The sequence below is a fragment of the Bos javanicus genome, chromosome 29 (genome assembly GCF_032452875.1).
Source record: "Bos javanicus breed banteng chromosome 29, ARS-OSU_banteng_1.0, whole genome shotgun sequence".
Classification (NCBI taxonomy): Eukaryota; Metazoa; Chordata; class Mammalia; order Artiodactyla; family Bovidae; genus Bos; species Bos javanicus.
Window position 1 is genome coordinate 17,591,460 of NC_083896.1, and position 19,388 is coordinate 17,610,847.

General features: G+C 49.4%; 1 protein-coding gene across 8 annotated transcripts in view; it reads left to right on the forward strand.

Moving 5' to 3' along the window:
* The window catches only part of TENM4 (teneurin transmembrane protein 4), an 854,243-nt gene extending 835,168 nt beyond the window's left edge, over positions 1-19,075 (forward strand). For all 8 annotated transcript variants that reach the window (XM_061407667.1, XM_061407664.1, XM_061407669.1 and 5 more), the window contains 3 exons: positions 2,101-3,715; positions 10,460-10,602; positions 13,528-19,075. In XM_061407667.1, the coding sequence (XP_061263651.1) occupies positions 2,101-3,715; positions 10,460-10,602; positions 13,528-14,286 (2,517 nt within the window). In that variant the 3' untranslated portion in view covers positions 14,287-19,075. The remainder of the gene's footprint in view (positions 1-2,100; positions 3,716-10,459; positions 10,603-13,527) is intronic.
* Positions 19,076-19,388: the final 313 nt, after the last annotated feature.

Here is a 19,388-nt window from a genome sequence, read left to right on the forward strand (position 1 = left end):
ATAAGCAGGGTGACAAGATACAGCCTTGAAGTACTCCTTTCCTGATTTGGAACCAGTCTGTTGTTCCATGTCCAGTTCTAACTGTTGCTTCCTGACCTGCATACAGATTTCTCAGGAGGCAGGTAAGGTGGTCTGGTATTCCCATCTCTTTCTGAATTTTGCAGTTTGTGGCAATCCATATAGTCAAAGGCTTTAGCATAATCAATGAAGCAGAAGTAGGTGTTTTTCTGAAACTTTATTGCTTTTTCTATGATCCAACAGATGTTGGCAGTTTGATCTCTGGTTCCTCTCTGCCTTTTCTAAATCCAGCTTGAACATCTGGAAGTTCTCGGTTCACATAGTGTTGAAGCCTAGCTTAGAGAATTTTGAGCATTCCTTTACTAGCATGTGAAATGAGTGCAATTGTGCAGTAGTTTGAACATTCTTTGGCATTGTCATTCTTTGGAATTGGAATGAAACTGACCTTTTCCAGTCCTGTGGCCACTACTGCGTTTTCCAAATTTGCTGGCATATTGAGTGCAGCACTTTCACAGCATCATCTTTTAGGATTTGAAATAGCTTAACTGAGTTCCATCACCTCCACTAGCTTTGTTTATAGTGATGCTTCCTAAAGCTCGCTTGACTTCACATTCCAGGATGTCTGGCTCTAGGTGAGTGTTCACAGCATCATGGTTATCTGGGTCATTAAGATCTCTTTTGTACAGTTCTTCTGTGTATTCTTGCCATATCTTCTTAATATCTTCTGCTTCTGTTAGGTTCATGCTGTTTCTGACCTTTATTGTGCCCATCTTTGCATGAAGTGTTGCCCTGGTGTCTCTGATTTTCTTGAAGAGATCTCTAGTCCTTCCCATTCTATTGTTTTCCTCTATTTCTTTGCATTGATCACTTAGGAAGGCTTTCTTGCTATTCTTTGGAACTCTGCATTCATTTCATCCTAGGAACTAGGAATCAGAAAAGGCCTCTAATCAAAAGTTGGTCTCAAAGAAGAGAAATGGTAATTTTGATGCCCAGATGTCTTTTGGCCTGTTACCTACTGACTTATTCATGAAACAGTCTGTATTTCATGCCACAGTTCTGATACCCAGATACTGGCTTTGTGTTCTACACCTGGTCAGCTGTCCAGGCCCAGGCTCTGCTTGATCTGTGACCCGTCTCCCCTACCAGCAGCATTCACATCTGCAAGAGTATTATTTGTGGCAGTGCTAAGAGATACCCTGAAGGTCATCCAACATGACCTGAACATCTGAACGCAGAGGGAAAGAATTTGTCCACGGCCATACACTGAGTCCGTTATTAGAAACCAGGTTTCCCCATTCCCATCACAGCCCACCCTACCCCTGGGGGGGTGTATGACCTGTTACTACATAAACAATTATGCAAAACCTTAAATGTCCTTCTCAGACAGGTCTTATCCTATAGGCCATAGGGAGTCAACAGAAGCTGTTTAGCAGGCAATAGACATTATCAGGGGTTTTCCAGGTGGCAGTAATGGTAAAGAATCTGCCTGCCAATACAGTTAGAAATAAGAGGCATGGGTTCAATCCCTGGGTTGGGAAGATTCCCTGGAGGAGGGCACAGCAACCCACTCCAATATTCTTGCCTGGAAAATCCCATGGACAGAGGAGCCTAGCAGGCTGTAGTCCATAGGATTGCACAGTCAGACACGACTGAAGTGACTTGCATGCACCCACATGGACATTATCAGACTGTGTTTAATCATTCTTGCTTGGGTAGGAAGATTGAGAAGGAATCTGGAGCAAGGGAGCCAAGAGAGAGGCTGCTGCAAATATTTATACTTTAGGCCAGTTCTCTCAACCCCATCCCACACTGAAATCATTTCTATACCCCACAAAGGGGCAAACAGACAACGCTGCTCACTGTAGGCAGGCCAAGGGTGGCAAGAAGGCCTTCTCTTAGCACATCTATACCCCATTGCATTATCCTAGGGCACACTGATTGGAAAGCTCTGGTTTGGGCATAACTTAGAAGAACCACTGGCTTCCTTGGCCTTTCATTCTTTTCCTTTAAGTCTGGGGCTCACAGACCTCTCCTTCCTCCCCAGCACCCTCCTCTCACCTCTCGTTTTTCCTCTCCCTCCAGTCTATGGTGCTGCTCCTCCACAGCCAGAGGCAATACATCTTTGAGTTTGACAAGAACGACCGCCTCTCTTCTGTGACCATGCCCAATGTGGCTCGGCAGACACTGGAGACCATCCGCTCAGTGGGTTACTACAGGAACATCTACCAGCCCCCCGAGGGCAATGCCTCAGTGATCCAGGACTTCACTGAGGATGGGCACCTCCTCCACACCTTCTACCTGGGCACTGGCCGCAGGGTGATATACAAGTATGGCAAGCTGTCCAAGCTGGCCGAGCTGCTGTATGACACCACCAAGGTGAGCTTCACCTACGATGAGACTGCTGGCATGCTAAAGACCATCAACCTACAGAACGAGGGCTTCACTTGCACTATCCGCTACCGTCAGATCGGGCCCCTGATCGACCGCCAGATCTTTCGCTTCACCGAGGAAGGCATGGTCAATGCCCGCTTTGACTACAACTATGACAACAGCTTCCGGGTGACCAGCATGCAGGCTGTGATCAACGAGACCCCACTGCCCATTGACCTGTATCGCTATGATGACGTGTCGGGCAAGACAGAGCAGTTCGGGAAGTTTGGTGTCATCTACTATGACATTAACCAGATCATCACCACGACAGTCATGACCCACACCAAGCACTTTGACGCCTACGGCCGGATGAAGGAAGTGCAATATGAGATCTTCCGCTCGCTCATGTACTGGATGACCGTCCAGTATGATAACATGGGGCGAGTGGTGAAGAAGGAGCTGAAGGTGGGACCCTACGCCAACACCACCCGCTACTCCTATGAGTACGACGCCGATGGCCAGCTGCAGACTGTCTCCATCAATGACAAGCCACTCTGGCGATACAGCTATGACCTCAATGGGAACCTGCACTTATTGAGCCCTGGAAATAGTGCGCGGCTTACCCCACTACGGTACGACCTCCGCGACCGCATCACCAGGCTGGGCGACGTGCAGTACAAGATGGACGAGGACGGTTTCTTGAGGCAGCGGGGCAGCGATATCTTTGAGTACAACTCAGCCGGCCTGCTCATCAAGGCCTACAACCGGGGTGGTGGCTGGAGTGTCAGGTACCGCTACGATGGCCTGGGACGACGGGTGTCTAGCAAGAGCAGCCAGAGCCACCACCTGCAGTTTTTCTATGCAGACCTGACCAACCCTACCAAGGTCACCCACCTCTACAACCACTCCAGCTCTGAGATCACATCCCTCTACTACGACCTGCAAGGGCACCTCTTTGCCATGGAGTTGAGCAGCGGAGATGAGTTTTATATAGCTTGCGACAACATCGGGACCCCTCTTGCTGTCTTCAGTGGAACAGGCTTAATGATCAAGCAGATCCTGTACACGGCCTATGGGGAGATCTACATGGACACCAACCCCAACTTCCAGATCATCATTGGCTACCATGGCGGCCTCTACGATCCACTCACCAAGCTTGTCCACATGGGCCGGCGGGATTACGACGTGCTGGCTGGTCGCTGGACTAGCCCAGACCACGAGTTGTGGAAGCACCTTAGTAGCAGCAACATCATGCCCTTTAATCTCTACATGTTTAAAAACAACAACCCCATCAGCAACTCTCAGGACGTCAAGTGCTTCATGACAGGTGAGGATCAGGGCTCATTCAGAGGGCAGGGACCTCGATTGCTCTGGTCATTTGGACCATCTTTCTTGACAAAGCCAGTATGGTATAATGGGAAACATTTACTTTCTCTTAGAGTAGTATTTTCCAAAGTATTTTTGAAGAAACACTAGTTAAGAGAAATGCTCTGTAAAAACTGGTTTTGGCATCAAATCAGTTTGATAGGATAACCACCATTCCAAAATTTTCATGATCCATTTCAGCTTAGGAAAGGCTGTATGAAGTCTTGTAGCAAAGGGAACTGTTTCATATAATTTCATATAATCACCCACTGTTTTTCCAACTTGTTTGACCATGAACCCCCCCTTTTTTTTTTACCATGAAACCCTAATATTTCACTGGATGCATCCCTTGGGATGTATTCTGAGAGTTTCTGACCCAAAGATCAAGCTGGTTATGTGTCCCTGATAAACTGAGTGAAGGTATGACCAAAAAAAAAAAAAAAAATCAGAAACAAGAAATCAGTTATCTTATTTGGGATGATATGAATGGAAAATTCAAACTTAGGAGACAGAACTAGAGGAAAGATCCATTATTTCTAAGCTATGACAGTCACAAAATTTACTTAACTTCCCTTGAATTCCAGTTTCCTGATCTATAAATTGAAGTTAGAATATCTACCCTGGCTCTGATAAGTTAATATGCACATTGTATATCATAGAGCAACTATTAAAAGATAAAACAGAGGCATAGGTTATCAGTCAATAGTGGAGATAAAATGAAGACTAAAATAATAATCCAAAGAGGGGAGGGGATGAGGGAGCAAAAGGAACAAAGAACAGATGGACAAATGGGGAAAAAAAAAAACCCTGGTAGTGAAAGGTTGTTGTTGAGCTGTGAAAGATGCTGAGATTCTTGGCCTCCGGAGAAGAGGAGTTCAAGCCGGGGCCAGTGATGAGGCTTGATCAATCAGAGCTTTTGTGTAATAAAGCTTTGTTAAAGTATAAGAGAGATAGAGAAAGCTTCTAACATAGACATCAGAGGGGAGTAGAAAGAGTGCCCCCCTGCTAGTCTTTAGCCAGATGTTTCATGTCTGTTAGGAAGCTGTTAATCAGATAAGAGAGACACCTCGAGGCTGACGGAGTTTCACCGGCCCCTCGCCCACAATATGCATTTTTGAGATAGGATGGCACGAGGTGTGTCATCCCCAGCCATAAAGCAGTTGATACGAATACTGGTTTGTTGAGTCATTGTCAGCCCAAGGTTTGAGAAAAGAAAAAAAGTTAGTCTTAGGTGGAACCATTTTGAAGGCAAATTCCAAAGCAAATACATGGTTTCATTAACATAGCTTAAGAGAAACATTTCCATAAGAAAAAGGCATTGGTGAGCTCAAGGTTTGAGAAAAGTTAAGTTCGGGTGGAACCAGGTGTCGTCATGGCAACACAGAATTTTAAGAGAAAAAAGTCTGACATGTGCAGCCCTATTTCCTCTGTTTAGAGACCCCTGGCTTTCCTGCCTGTTACCTTCTCAGTAGGATGGTTGCAGGGATAAAACAAGATACATTTGACAATCTGCCTAGCACAGCTCATGGCTTGTGTTCATTCCTGTTCCTCTACTATCCAATTTTAAAAGCGGGCTTTGGTCTTCACTACTGTGAAACCAACTTGAGTGTAAAGTGCCCCAGAGGTCACTCATGCCAGAAATGCCTCCAGCAGACTCCTCCCAGCAAGCAGCCACAGTCAGGTCAGACCTCACAAGTCAGAGAGGCTATGGGGATTCAGGTCTGGTTAAAACCAGCCCTTTTTATAGAAGAGTATGTGTACTGGGCAAAAAGTTGGGCATGCCAACTTTCCCCCTCTTTTGTCCCATGATAACACCATCCTGCCCCATAATTTAAGGCCGTTTCCTTCATCCAACAAAGGCCTCCTCTGTGTAGCCACTGTTTTAGGCACTGGGGATAGAAAAACCATCCCTGCCCTCCAGAAATTCACCCTGCATGAGGCCAGATAGACACGCACTCTGAAATATGAGAGGCCCGTGGTGAACGTTTGCCGTGATGGTCAGTGAAAGCATCAGGAGACATGTCAGGAGACATGGCTGACTCCGCCCGGGGAACCCCTGATGCATGAGGTCCACTTACGAGTGGACTTTCACCAGGTGATGGGAAGAAGGATGATCCAGGGAGAGGGGGCCGCGCATGCCAAAGTGCAGAAGGCAGTGTGTACAGCCTACACGAGAGCCCCTTAGGCATGTGGTGGCTTCCTGGGGCCCCAAACTTGGTGGCTCAGGCTGGACCTGTTTCTGCTGACAGAGGCCTAGAGGATTAGTCTTCATTCAGAGAAGAATTCTAGATGGTCCTCTAGAGAGCTAGAGTCCCAAGAGTGGGCAGGAAGAGAGGACACAGTGGTAAGCAGGTGAGATAAAAACCTCCTTTGGACCTGAGGATGCACAGGAATATCCCAACAAGGTTGCCCATCGTTCACCCTGCTCAGCTCGCTGCCAGCCCCAGAACACCTTAGTGGGTTGTGAGGATGTTCAACTTATATCTGTCTGGATTAAGCTTGCCCTGTGCCTCATCCTCCAGTGAGGTTCCTGGTAGATGACTTGGCAGGTTACTGTAGCTGAAGAAAAAATGGTGCGAAAAACCATTTTACTACCAAAAGCCAAGATGCAACTAGTTCTCACTGCTAACTGCTAAGTCCCTTCAGTCGTGTCCGACTCTGTGCGACCCCAGAGATGGCAGCCCACCAGGGTCCCCCGTCCCTGGGATTCTCCAGGCAAGAACACTGGAGTGGGTTGCCATTTCCTTCTCCAATGTGTGCAAGTGAAAAGTGAAAGTGAAGTCACTCAGTCATGTCCGACCCTCAGTGACCCCATGGACTGCAGCCTTCCAGGCTCCTCCGTCCATGGGATTTTCCAGGCAAGAGCACTGGAGTGGGTGCCATTGCCTTCTCCGAGTTCTCATTAGACTTAAACATTTAGCTTCCACATAGGCTACCTGCAACCTCATTCACGTCTAGCAATGACAATGATAAAAAGGGCATCTTTTTTCCAAAAATGTCTTCAAGGGTCCTGAGATAGACTCCAAAATAGGGTCTTGGGGCTTCCCAGGTGGCTCAGTGGTAAAGAAATCTGCCTGTCAAGGCAGGAGACACAGGTTTGATCCCTGGGTCAGAAAGAGCCTTTGGAGGAGGAAATGACAACCCACTCCAGTATTCTTGCCTGGAGAATCCCATGGACAGAGGAGCCTGGTGGGCTACAGTCCATGGGGTTACAAAAGAGTCGAACACAACTTAGCAACTGAACATGGATGCATAGGGTCTTAAGCCTGTATTGGATAGACTTATATCACATGATGACCTCTGAATCAGCCACTATGGCTGGGGAGATAGAATGTACTGATTGATTGGCTTAGCCTAGGTCATTCGCATGCTCCAATGAGGAATCCTTAGGTGGAGTCAGCATCCCTAAAAATACACGCGTACCTCAAAAAGAGAGAAAAGGCAGAATGGGATGCTAGGAACGCAACTTTAAAATGTCCACCACTGATCCCTCATATACACCTTTGCACTTGACCATCCCTGTTGCCTGTGAGATGGGGAGTACTGACGTCATTTACAGAGGCAGAAAGTGAGGGTCAGAGAAGAAAAGGAACCAGCCCAGGTAGAGGGGGCGAGGCTGAGCTTAGACCGCTGCTGTGTCTGACTCCAGGATCCTCATTCTTAGGTGAGTTCTCTCTGTAAAGTGCACAGCTGTGTTCATGTAAAAGGGATTGTTATTCTCCATCACTGTTCCAGGCAGCCATGCTGAGGTCTGAGACGGATTGGTGAAGAGCTATTTAATGTGAGGGAACATCTACCTCTGATGTCATAGGAAAGAAAGGGAACATTCCCAACTCTTTAGAAAAGCACAGTAGAAAAACCAATGAATAAATCAGTTTTCAGCGTTTTTCCTAAAGGCATAACGGAAAGTTTCCCACCTTCCATCACTTATAATTAAGGCCCAGGCCTCTTTTCAGCCCCCTGGTTTCCTGGGAATTCTCAGTACTCCTGATAGAAACTTTCCTCTGCAACTACAAATTCAGATGCAAGTTCTAAGCCTGAGGCAAAATGGCTTTGTAGCCATTTTTTTTCCTCTCCATTCTGTTTGTTTTAATTTCCCAAAGAACCATCTGCCATGATTCATAGAATCAGAGATACTTAGAAACTCAGTGAATATAGGGACTTTGGAGAAAACTGATCCAAGCGCCTCGTGTTTCAAATGAGGAAATGAAGGTCCAGGCACTTGGAGGCATAGGTGTTTCTTCTTCAAACACAGAAGAAACACAGAAAACCTTCTGTGAGCCAGAACCACGCTGAACACTTGAAAATACAGTAAGTTCAATCATTTATATAACAGACAGAACAGTTCCTGCTATATGATGGCCGATTCAACTGGTAACACTGTTAGTATTCTTCTCCATGACTTGGTGAAAACTATTTCTCCCATCAATTTGCAGACAAAGAAACTAAACCTTAGAGAGATTAAGGAAAATGTCCAAGATCAGTTTGTGAGTTGGGGAGCCAGCGTTTGGACCTGGGTTTTGTCTTGCCTTAACCATGTTCTTTCCCTTAAGTGATCTCTCTAGAAGTAGAATTTGGGTTTCCAATCTTCTTTCTACCACCCCTTCGCTTCAGTACCTCCAGGCTTCAAACCCAAGAGATGGACTCTGTAACATCCAAAATGCAAAAACAAGCCCCACCCCCCGCCCTGAAAAGGCAAACATGAGGCTTTTAGGGTACAGGCAACACGGGATGAGGTTGTTGACCACCAAAGGGCACTCCCATCTTTGGGATGAACTGTTTCACCAATGCCTGGACCCTAAGAACCTCCCTGACCAGAGATCTGTCTGCTTGGGAAGAAGCCAAAAGCAGACCTGAATGCCCACTGCCCAGAGTTGCTGGCTCTGAGACTAAATTCTGAATTCTGCCTTCTCCTGACTTCAGATTCAAGTCTCTGGTCACCAACTGCCTTGGCATCTTCGGCTGCCCCTTCCCAAGGAAGGCTGAGCCATGCTGGGACACAGGCTGTCTGTCTGTCTCCTGTGTATGTGTGTTAGACACTCAGTTGTGTCTGACTCTTTGAGACCCCATGAATTATAGCCCACCAGGCCCCTCTGTCCATGGGGATTCTCCAGGCAAGAATACTGGAGTGGGTTGCCATGCCCTTCTACAGGGGCTCTTCCCTTGCCAGGGGTCAAGCCTAGGTCTCCTGCATCGCAGGCAGACTCTTTACCATCTGAGCCACCAAAGAAACCCTGTCTGTCTCCTGTAGACCCCAGATCACCTCCCGCCTGCCACCTCAGGCTCTTCCTGCCCCAGCCACCATTTTCCTTTCTGATTCTCTCTCTGCCCTGCTGAACTGCTGTCTGGCTACCCGAAAGTTCCCAATACTCACCTGCCCACTCCAGGCCTTGCCTTACACAACAGCTTTTGCCTGAAGTGCCCCCCTCATCTCCACTGAAGTCTGACAAAATTTACACAACTTTCAGTGTCCGGCTTAAAGGCTACCTTCTTCATGAAGACTTGTCAGCCTGTAGGACCAAAAGACTTCTGCCCTCCGCTCGGCCTTTTTCTCGTGTCAGAGTTATCCATGCCATGTGTCTCGTCTCCCCTCCAGGGTCCTGAGTGTGCAAGCTGAAGGTCTGTGACACCAGTGCTGGGCACGGAAAAGACCCTCAGCCACAGAGGGCCAAGTAACTGATGGCACACCCTCTTTCTTTTCCTCTTTTTTTTTTCCCCTGAAGTCTTGACTTCCTGATTCCATTCTTCAGTGAGCCAAATGCTCATGACAATATCCCAGCTGAGTATCTATACTGAGTACTTTCTAATTAGTAACCCCCCAGGAATATTATAAAAACCAATAAATTCAATGCCTATGGGGCTCGATCATCAAACCCAATATAGAGACTGGAAATGATGGCACAGGGAAGTTAGGTGACTTCCTTTGGCTGTCAGAGTAAGTAATAAGGCAGGATCGGGGGGCGGGGGGAACTCTTTGATCTGTGGTCAGGCCATCTCCATGGGCTTCCCCAGTAGCTCAGCGGTAAAGAATCTTCCTGAATGCAGGAGACATGAGTTTGATCCCTGGGTCAGGAAGATCCCCTGGAGGAGGAGATGGCTACCCACTCCAGTATTCTTGCCTGGAGAATCCCATGGACAGAGGAGCCTGGCAGGCTATGATCCATAGAGTGAGCAGGAGTCGGATGTGACCGAAGCAACTGAGCACAGGCCAATGCACTTTGGCCCTGAGATTCTAATCTCTGCAGAAAGGATTGGGAAAGGGTTTAAGAGTTTATTTCTTAAGTGAATTTTCTCTTTGAAAGTGATTCATTAAAATCTTCCCTTTGGGTGTGGTTGTCTTCCGTGTCTTCTGTTGATGTCTAAGGTAGATGCAGAGCGGTCTTCATCCATCAACAGCTGCCCCAGGCTGTGAAGCTGAAGGTCCTTGGGGTAGAGTGACAGTAGAAAGAGGAGTTGGGAAGCCTAGGTTCTACATGTGTGACATCACTCTCAGATACATCCACAGGAGGGATCACTAGTCCCAAGAGCACACTCGGCTTCCATGCTATGAAACAGTTTCCGGCGTGCTTGTTGACTCTCCCACCAGCTGCCCACCACATCCTCACCCCACCCCAGCAGCCTTACTCTAGGCCGCCTTCTCGGGGTGTGTCACATCTGAGGTCCACTGACTCCACAGGGATGTTTCTGCTTCTTCTCTCCCACCCAGATGTCAACAGCTGGCTCCTCACCTTCGGATTCCAGCTTCACAACGTGATCCCCGGCTATCCCAAGCCAGACATGGATGCTATGGAACCATCCTATGAGCTCGTCCACACACAGATGAAAACTCAGGAGTGGGACAACAGCAAGGTAATTCACGCACATGGCTGACATTACAAGAATGGGTCCCACCAGCTTTTCAGAAAAGCTGAGGCCAATAATAGAAACCAACGTGGTACGTTTGCAGTGCTTACCAGAAACTGTTGAGCAAAAAACTTAGTGACCCCGGCAAGTCACTATGGACACAGCCATAATGGCACACAGATCCTCATGAGCCAAATTAAGGAGTTTTGTATGTTACACTGAGTTTGGAGTTCTGCACAATGAGCCTTTGTCCCAACCCAGAACAAAAGTACAAGGAGGAAAGGTGCGTTCTAAATACAAATGTAATATTTCCTGAGCACCCTCAACATGCCCCTGCCCTTGTGTGAGGTGTTCTTTATAAATTAACAACAAAAATATCCCCCTGCATCATTGTTGTCATTTTACAGATTTAATGCCTGAGGCTTTCAAATGCCACCCACCAAAGATGGAGTAGCGTGGGATTCAAACTCAGATCTGTCTCTGTAGGTCCTCAAAACAGTGTTGCTCTCTCCATCTTCCATTCGTGACACAAAGACTCATAGAATTTCATGGTTATAAAGATCATAAAAGCGGTTGTACCCCACCCCCTCACTTCCTGCATCCATTTGTTCATTTCTTCCCATTGCCCCCCTCATTCATAAGATCTGTACAAGGAGCTGGCTCTTCCAGACCCCATGCTGCAGGAGCCCAGGGAAGGCAGGAATGAATCAGGCCGAGACTGGGCCTTCCAGGGGACCCCTGTCCAAGGGGACAAGAGACTCAGGAGGAAGTCTGGGTTGCAGATGGCATACGGCTGGCAATCAGAAACTGACGCATCCGCATCTCTTACTCCGGCCAGATTCCATGAGGTCTCAGCCTGGCTGTTTCCTTCCCCTAGACTCTGGAGAACATGGTGCTGGACCTCTGTTGTCTGATGGCACCTACAACTTCCTCTCCACACTCTATTTTCATTTCTGCTTTCTTTTCTGTATCTCCACTAGACCCTGAGCCCCAAGGGGGCAAGTAGTGGGTCTTATTTGGTACCCGGCCTACCACCTTGCATATTTCTCAGGTGCCTGGAAGGAACACTTTTTGTTGAATGACCAAATAGTTGAAAGAGGTAAACAACTCTGCGAGTTCAGTCTTTTCCCCCGCTTTACAGAGACCAGAGTTGAGAGAGGAAACTTGTCCAAGGCCAGCTGCAAAGTAGCAGAAGACGATGAGAGCCCAAGCCCATCTGGTCGCAAAGCCTCTCTCTCTCTATGGCCTTCGCCTGCCCCCTGCCCTCTCCAGCCCCACCGTCCCTCCCCTCCAGGTCCCCCCAGCTGCCCATGGCACTGTCTTCCCAGGGCTGCTTCCAGCCTCTCAGCTGCGCCCCAACTCCAGGCTCCCTCCACCACCCACTCCCAGAGCCACAATCCCTGACGGCCCCTTTGCCAGCCTCTCTTGTCAATGAATTATTGATTTCTGCCCTTGGCAAGCATCGGAGATCTTTGTTGTTGAGCACTCTGGCTTTCGCGAAACTCTAGGAAATAATTGTTCACAGACAGGGTTCTATTAATTATAAAGAGGACTTAATTTCAGTGAGAAGCTGATGGACCTGTTTCTAAAGCTGTTTGCCTGAGTTGCTGACAAGGCCGTGCAGCCTGCCTGAGAGTGGCTTCCCATAGCTCCCTGAGCCATGGGAGGGACAGGTATGCCAAGGAGACAGGCCCAACCTGTTCCCTAAAGTAGCCAAGAGCAGGGGCACGTAAAGGGCCTCCAGGAAGCATTGTAGAGACAGAGGCCATCCTTGAAAACCATTTCTAAATGTGGTGGAGAGCAATAAAGCAGGTTAAGAGGATTCATGGACTTCCCGGGTGGCATTAGTGGTAAAGAACCTACCTGCCAATGCAGGAGATACAAGAGATGCGGGTTTGATCCCTGGGTCAGAAAGATCCCCTGGAGGAGGGCATGGCAACCCACTCCAGTAGTCTTGCCTGGAGAATCCCACGGGCAGAGGAGTGTGGCGGGCTACAGTCCACAAGGTCACAAAGAGCTGCACCGACTGAAGGACTTAGCACGCACACAGAGGGTCATATAAACCACCGCTTTCCGTCTTACTAAGCCCCTAGACAAGAGTACACCCTCGTCATTGCCGCACCTGACATCACCCCCTCATCCTCCAAGTCCCAACCCAGGTGTGAGCCTGTCCTTGAACCCCGCCTTCTCCACCTCGCCTCTCTGCCTCCAGACTGGTGTCCTGAGCTGTGTTTGCTCCTCCCGACTCCAGTAGCCCTTGAACTGAGCCTCTAGAATCAGAAAGACCTGGGTTCGAATGTTGGCTTGAATACCTACTACTGAATGACTGTGGGCCAGTCTCAACCTCTTTGAGCCTTAGCTTCTCAGACGTAAAACCAGAATAATAACACCCCTACTGTATAAAGCTATTGTGAAGATCCAACAAGATAACGAATGTGAACTATTCAGCTCAAAGACCAAGACATGTTGGCTATAGCCGTTACGGTCACTTGTCTTAGGCCACCAGTCCTCACACTTGATTGTAGTTCTTCGCTGTACATTTGTCTTTCCCCACGAAACAAGGAGTTCTTCAAGGACAGGGATGATGTCTGCTTCGTTGTTCTGACCTCAGTGCCGAGAAAGCAAGTGAGCTCAGAGTAGATGCCCCCTGAGCAGTCTCTGAGTGGAAGGAAGGGTTAAATACATGGGTGCTTTTACGGCAAACCCTGTATAATGGGTTCAGCGTCACCACTTCCCAGACCGACAGAGTGCTTAACGGCAGGACTAGACGCTACTCGCACAGGGGCCAGGCGTCCTGGTGGTCAGCAGTAGAGCTAGGTGCTACAGGTTAGTGTATTTGTATAAGTTAGACTTGGTCATGCAGGCTGGTTCTCCAGTTCCCTGGTGGTTTCCCCACTTTATTTCACTCTCTCTTTCTCCTCCCCACCTCAGTCTATCCTCGGGGTGCAATGTGAAGTGCAGAAGCAGCTCAAGGCCTTCGTCACCCTGGAACGTTTTGACCAGCTCTATGGCTCCACCATCACCAGCTGCCAGCAGGCCCCAGAGACAAAGAAGTTTGCATCCAGCGGCTCCGTGTTCGGCAAGGGGGTCAAGTTCGCCTTGAAGGATGGCCGCGTGGCCACAGACATCATCAGCGTGGCCAACGAGGACGGGCGGCGGGTGGCTGCCGTCTTGAACAACGCCCATTACCTGGAGAACCTGCACTTCACCATCGACGGGGTGGACACCCACTACTTCGTGAAACCAGGGCCTTCGGAAGGTGACCTGGCCATCCTGGGCCTCAGCGGCGGGCGCCGGACCCTGGAGAACGGGGTCAACGTCACCGTCTCCCAGATCAACACGATGCTTAACGGCAGGACTAGACGCTACACAGACATCCAGCTCCAGTATGGGGCTCTGTGCTTGAACACGCGCTACGGGACCACTCTGGACGAGGAGAAGGCGCGGGTGCTGGAGCTGGCCCGGCAGAGAGCCGTGCGCCAGGCCTGGGCCCGTGAGCAGCAGCGACTTCGGGACGGGGAGGAGGGCCTGCGGGCCTGGACCGAGGGCGAGAAGCAGCAGGTGCTGAACACGGGGCGGGTTCAAGGCTACGATGGCTTCTTCATGATCTCAGTCGAGCAGTACCCGGAACTGTCAGACAGCGCCAACAACATCCACTTCATGAGACAGAGTGAGATGGGCCGGAGGTGACAGAGAGGACCACGGCCGGGACTTCTTGCCAAAGACAGCTACTCTTTTGTGGCCGCGGACCTGACTGTGTTGTACTTAAAAAAAAAAAAAAATCCTTTTTTTAACAAGTGCAAAAAAACAACAACAAAAAAGATACTTGGTTGCATTGTAACTCATGCAACATCCTTTTTTTTAAGAAAAGAAAAACACAGATTTGGCCTTCACACATTTTTTGCAAAGAACAGAGGGTATTTTTTTTTTCTGTAGTGTGATCACAATGAAAACTTGACTGTCTTTTGTTCCCTTTTCCTTGAGGAGTTTTCCTTGTTGTTTGGGGCACATTTCTCTTCCCTGAGATGCAGCCCCTGGGGTGTGTCCTTGTCTGTCCCCAGGTCCCCAGTGTGATGTGAGACACGAGTGTCTGTGCTAACTTGTCCACGTGCAAGGCTATCTTCCACGGGGGTCGGGCAGGAGTGAAGGGTGCGGAGAGTCATGGGCCGGGAGCAGATTTCCGGAGGGCCTGGAAAGAGGGTCTGCAGGACCCAAGGATCTTTGGCCAAGCTCCCGCAGATAGGTGGGGGCGCTTTTTAACACTGTGTTCCATGCCCCCGGAGAACCACGGATGGTTTCATCTTGCTCTGGGGAATTTCATGATCTCACGGCACCTTTTTCAAGCTGCCCCAAACTCCTGTCCAAGCTTTATATTTTGATGCTAAACGAAACCCCCAAACCCTTTTGCAAACCCTGTGTAGTTGTCAGTTGCCACTCCCATGCTGGGACGGAGCATGTGTCTCTTGGGTCTTTTTCCCAGTCTGGCAACCTCGTCCTGGGGGCTAAGAGGCAGAGGTACCCAGGGCGTCTGTGGTTGATCAGTCCTCCCGTGATGTTCCTTATTCAGCTCCTCTTCTCTCCCAAAGCCAGATGTGAGAACCAGCACTGCACAGCCGGCCCTGAGTGTGGGCACCATGCCCGGAAGAGAAGGTCACCCACAGCACAAGGATGGCATTGGTGGCAAGGATACCAGCCTGCCTTCCGAGGTGAAGCCCTCTCCCCCAGGACTCTGGGCATCTTCCCTCCATTGCTCAGCTGCCACCACTGAGAACTAGGAGTGTGGAGAGAGGTGCCTGGTGGCCTTCGGTTCCGGAAAAGAGGTTTAAGGAAAAGTCAGCCAAAGAGAGGAAGGCGTGAACTAAGCATGGTTCTAACCAGCTCCCGAAGGCACCTCTGCTTCCCTGTTAGTGTCGGGCTAACTGCAGAGCTTGGGATGCAGGAAATGCCTTCTGTGAAGTTCTTCTAAAACAGATGACAGCTTCTCCCCTCCTAGAGGAGCCCAGCCAGGGTTTTAAAGTGAGATGAAGGAGCAAGGAGGAGAGAAGAGAGAACTTGGTGTGGCCTGGCAGCATCAAGCTGCCCCTCCAGGACTGGGGGCAGTGCTCGCAGACGCAGGAAGCCAGGCTGCAGTTGCCCCTGTGAAGACCCACGCCTGAGGGCAGTGGGTAGAGGCTTGTGGCCAGCCCACACCTGCAAGGCTTGTGGGAGAGGCAGCCCCCACTGGGCTGGAGGGGAGTACTGAAGGGAGGGGAGCGCCTGGGGCTCCTTGCTCCTGTCTCATCTGCCTAATTACCATCATCATTACCTCTCACAGGAGGCTCTGGGAGACCAGGAGCGGAAGCCAAACGTTCCCTTTTAAGCTGGGCTTCTTAGAAAATGGGACTTCTATGGGTTACATTTTACATTAAGTGTGGAAAATGAATTCTGAGTCTGAGCTCTTTCCCCGTGGAAACCTTGTTGGACTGACAAGCTCACGGCACCTTTATAGCCTTACTCACAGAGTCTTCAGAATATTCCAGCAGTGAACGAAACCGAGACGGTCTCTTGCCGCGTGAGAATTGGCGAAGCGCGCGGGCCGGGAGCCTGCCTGGCAGAGGGAGGCCCCCGCAGCTGCTCGGGAGAGGAGGTCTCGCCTGACGTCGTTCCACTGGGACGAGAGGATGCGTTTCGCTAAGTGCTCTTCCTGTTTCCAAAAAAAAAAGTGACACTGCCGTGACAGTGCATCTTGGCCTTGTTTGTCCACCGCGTCCAGAGCTCAGCCGAGTCAGATGGCAGGGCTTCCGCGCCCACCGTGTGAGGCGGGGGCTGGTGGCGGCGCCCATCTGGCAGGATCCTTCTTGAATAGGATGGAAGATAGTTGGGCCTGAAGAACACATTTTGTTTTTTATTTTCAACCCAGAATAGACATGCCTCTCAAATGTCATCTTGATGGAAGGGGTCCTTGAGCAATGGGGCCCTGAACGTTGGCCTAGATAATCAGTTCCACCCTGACCTCCTGACATCAGTCCAGACCTGCTGGGAACGTCAACTTGGAGGTCAGAGCCAAATGAACCATCTCCCTGTACCTCCCCAACCCTCTGACTCTCCAACCCCAAAGTCATAGTGACTCTTAAAGATCAAAGTCATGGAAAATTACTGAACATTCCATTTCTTTAAACGAATGATGTTCTATTTTTTCCTGGGCTACACACCACCAAGGAGGCCTAGCTGCTGTCTGGGAGGAAATGGGAGCACCCCCAGCCTGTAGAGAAAGGGTCTCAAGTGTGGGGCAGGCAGCCTCGTGCACCTCGGTTTTGCCTTGTGTGGTTGCTACTGGAGACGGTGCTTCTGGCTTCAGCCCTTGTGAGTTGTTCGCATTCGAGCCAGCAGGTGACTCAGTGCCTCTCCTCGCAGTGTCTTCCCGCTGGGACCAGCAGTCCCAATGTCACAGCAACAGTCTGAAGGCATAAGCCAGCGTTCCCAGTGCCAGCCTACTGGCCTCTAGGCATCAAATCCCATCTTTGATGGCACCTGCCCTTTTGACATTAACCAGCCAAAACGTGTCCCTTCCCTTGGGAGACAGCCCTCCCTCCCTGGCCCTGGTCCATTATTCTGTAGGATGACAGCTTCTGTCCCAAGAAGACAGAAGAGCTGTTTGTGGAAGCTCCTTTAGAAGAGCTCCTACTTCCTCCTGTATCCTCCACAGCTGCCTCTCTGTCATCACCTTAAATAGGACTTCAGTGATTCCCCAACTTTGGTTTTATAGGATGGGATTTCCTTGTCACCCACCCACCAGCCAGACATCACTGGAGGGGGGACCTATGACAACAGGAAGAAGGCGAAGAAACTCCATGGTAAATGACCCCTGATGCTTGCCACTCAGAACTGTTTGCTGAGAACTAAACCACGGAACAGACCAGTACCTGATTTCTACCTAGGGATGGAGGATTTGAAACCATTTCTAAGAAACTGACCAAAAGTTGAAAATGGCCAGAGGATATGATTCTAATGAATCAGGATGAGGTGGGGCTGGGAGCAGAAGGTGATGTAGATAAGGAAGGTGAATAAAACGGGGCAGTGTTTTCATAGACACATAACAGGGGGCTTCCCAGGTGACAATAATGGTAAAGAACCTGCCTGCCAATGCAGGAGACACAAGAGATGCAGGTTCAATCCCTAGGTCAGGAAGATCCCCTGGAGGAGGGCATGGCAACCCACTTCAGTATTCTTGCCTGGAGAATCCCAAGGACAGAGGAGCCCGGCGGGCTACAGTCCATAGGCTCGTAAAGAGTCGGACATGACTGAAGCGACTTAGCACAACAAGGAATCAGATTTGTTTTTTTTTTTTAAATAACCTTTTTAGCTATGACTTTTAAGTACCACCTTTAACAATGGCAGGGGTTTCCAAAATGCAAAGACAAGATTTCCACGTGAAATCTTAGAATAGTTTTACATTGGTAACCTTGTACCTGCAGTTGCCACATGGTGAGGACCGTGACACTGAGCTAGGTGCCCAGGAGGAAGGAGTCGGCCAGGCCTCAGCAGGGTCTCAGATTTTGGGGTTTGTTCCCCCGGTGCTCAAAGTCAAATCTATCCTCTACCCCCTCACAGTGGCCACTAATGCCCCAGGCATGGCTTCCCATCCCAAGCTAGGGCCCATCTCCTTTTCCTTCCCAGAAAGAACCCAGTCTCCTTTTCCCCTTGGGATCCTCATTTAGGACTAAAAGCCCTCTATTGAAGGTTCATAATTCCCAGGTAGGTTTATATACTTGTCTGTATTTTATTGGACAGGAGGAAATTAAAGAACTCTGTAGTTCAAGGCCCTTTCATTTAGCCTTCGAAAAACAGCAAACTCATTTTAAAGACTCATTGCTCAGGTGATAGAAACTTGATCCTCTCCAACCTTTACATTCTCAAAAAACCAGCCTTGTGTACACGACCGCCCCAGACAGCGGGCCGATGTTGGGTTTCTTACCCTCTCTGGAATGCCAAAGGCATGATACCAGGTGACCTCACGGTCCCCAGGAACATGTGTTTGATTCTGAGGGCAAACTGCCAATGGAGAACGAACGCTCCAGCAGGCTCCGCTAGCCTGGCAGAAGCTGAGTCACAGATGTTTGGTGGTGCCCGGCAGCCCTGGATTCACCAACACCAGAATCCCACTTTTCTAGACCCGCCTGATGTTCTTCAAGACTTCTGAACCCGCAGCTTTGGCAACGGGACTCTCCCAAGCTGCCTCTGGACGACCAACACTGGAGACTCTGGCCTTACCATGTGGAAATAATTTTCCTGAAGTCTGGAACTAATTTTGAGAAGTTTTTTTTCTCAACACTTTTGTGTTTCTAACACTGTATTCTTGACTGTGTAAATACCGACAAGGCTGTAAATAAATGCAGATGTAGATACCTTCTAGAAAAGAAAAGAAAAAGGCATAAAAACAAAACCAGAAGTGACCCTGTGTAGCCTTCGTTGACAAATAAAAGAATATTTTGTGTTTAAAGGTGTCTAGTGGCCTTTTGTTTGGAGAACGGTGGCTGCCTGAGCCAGCTCTGAGTTTGCACTCCAAGAAGCAAGCTCAGTTCTCAGGAGGACTGCCAAAGCTCTGGTCCTCGGCCCCAAAGTCCCCCTTAAGCCCTCCAGGTGACGCCTGTCATAGCCAGGCATTTCCAGAGGACACAAAGACCCTGGGCCTTAACCTCACAAATGCCAAAGCAACTCTTTCACCAGCTACGCCCCACTGTTCCCCGGGGCCATATCCCAGCGGCTCTTCTTTCTGGCCTCAGGGACAGACTCCAAGTGGCCGGACAGATTGA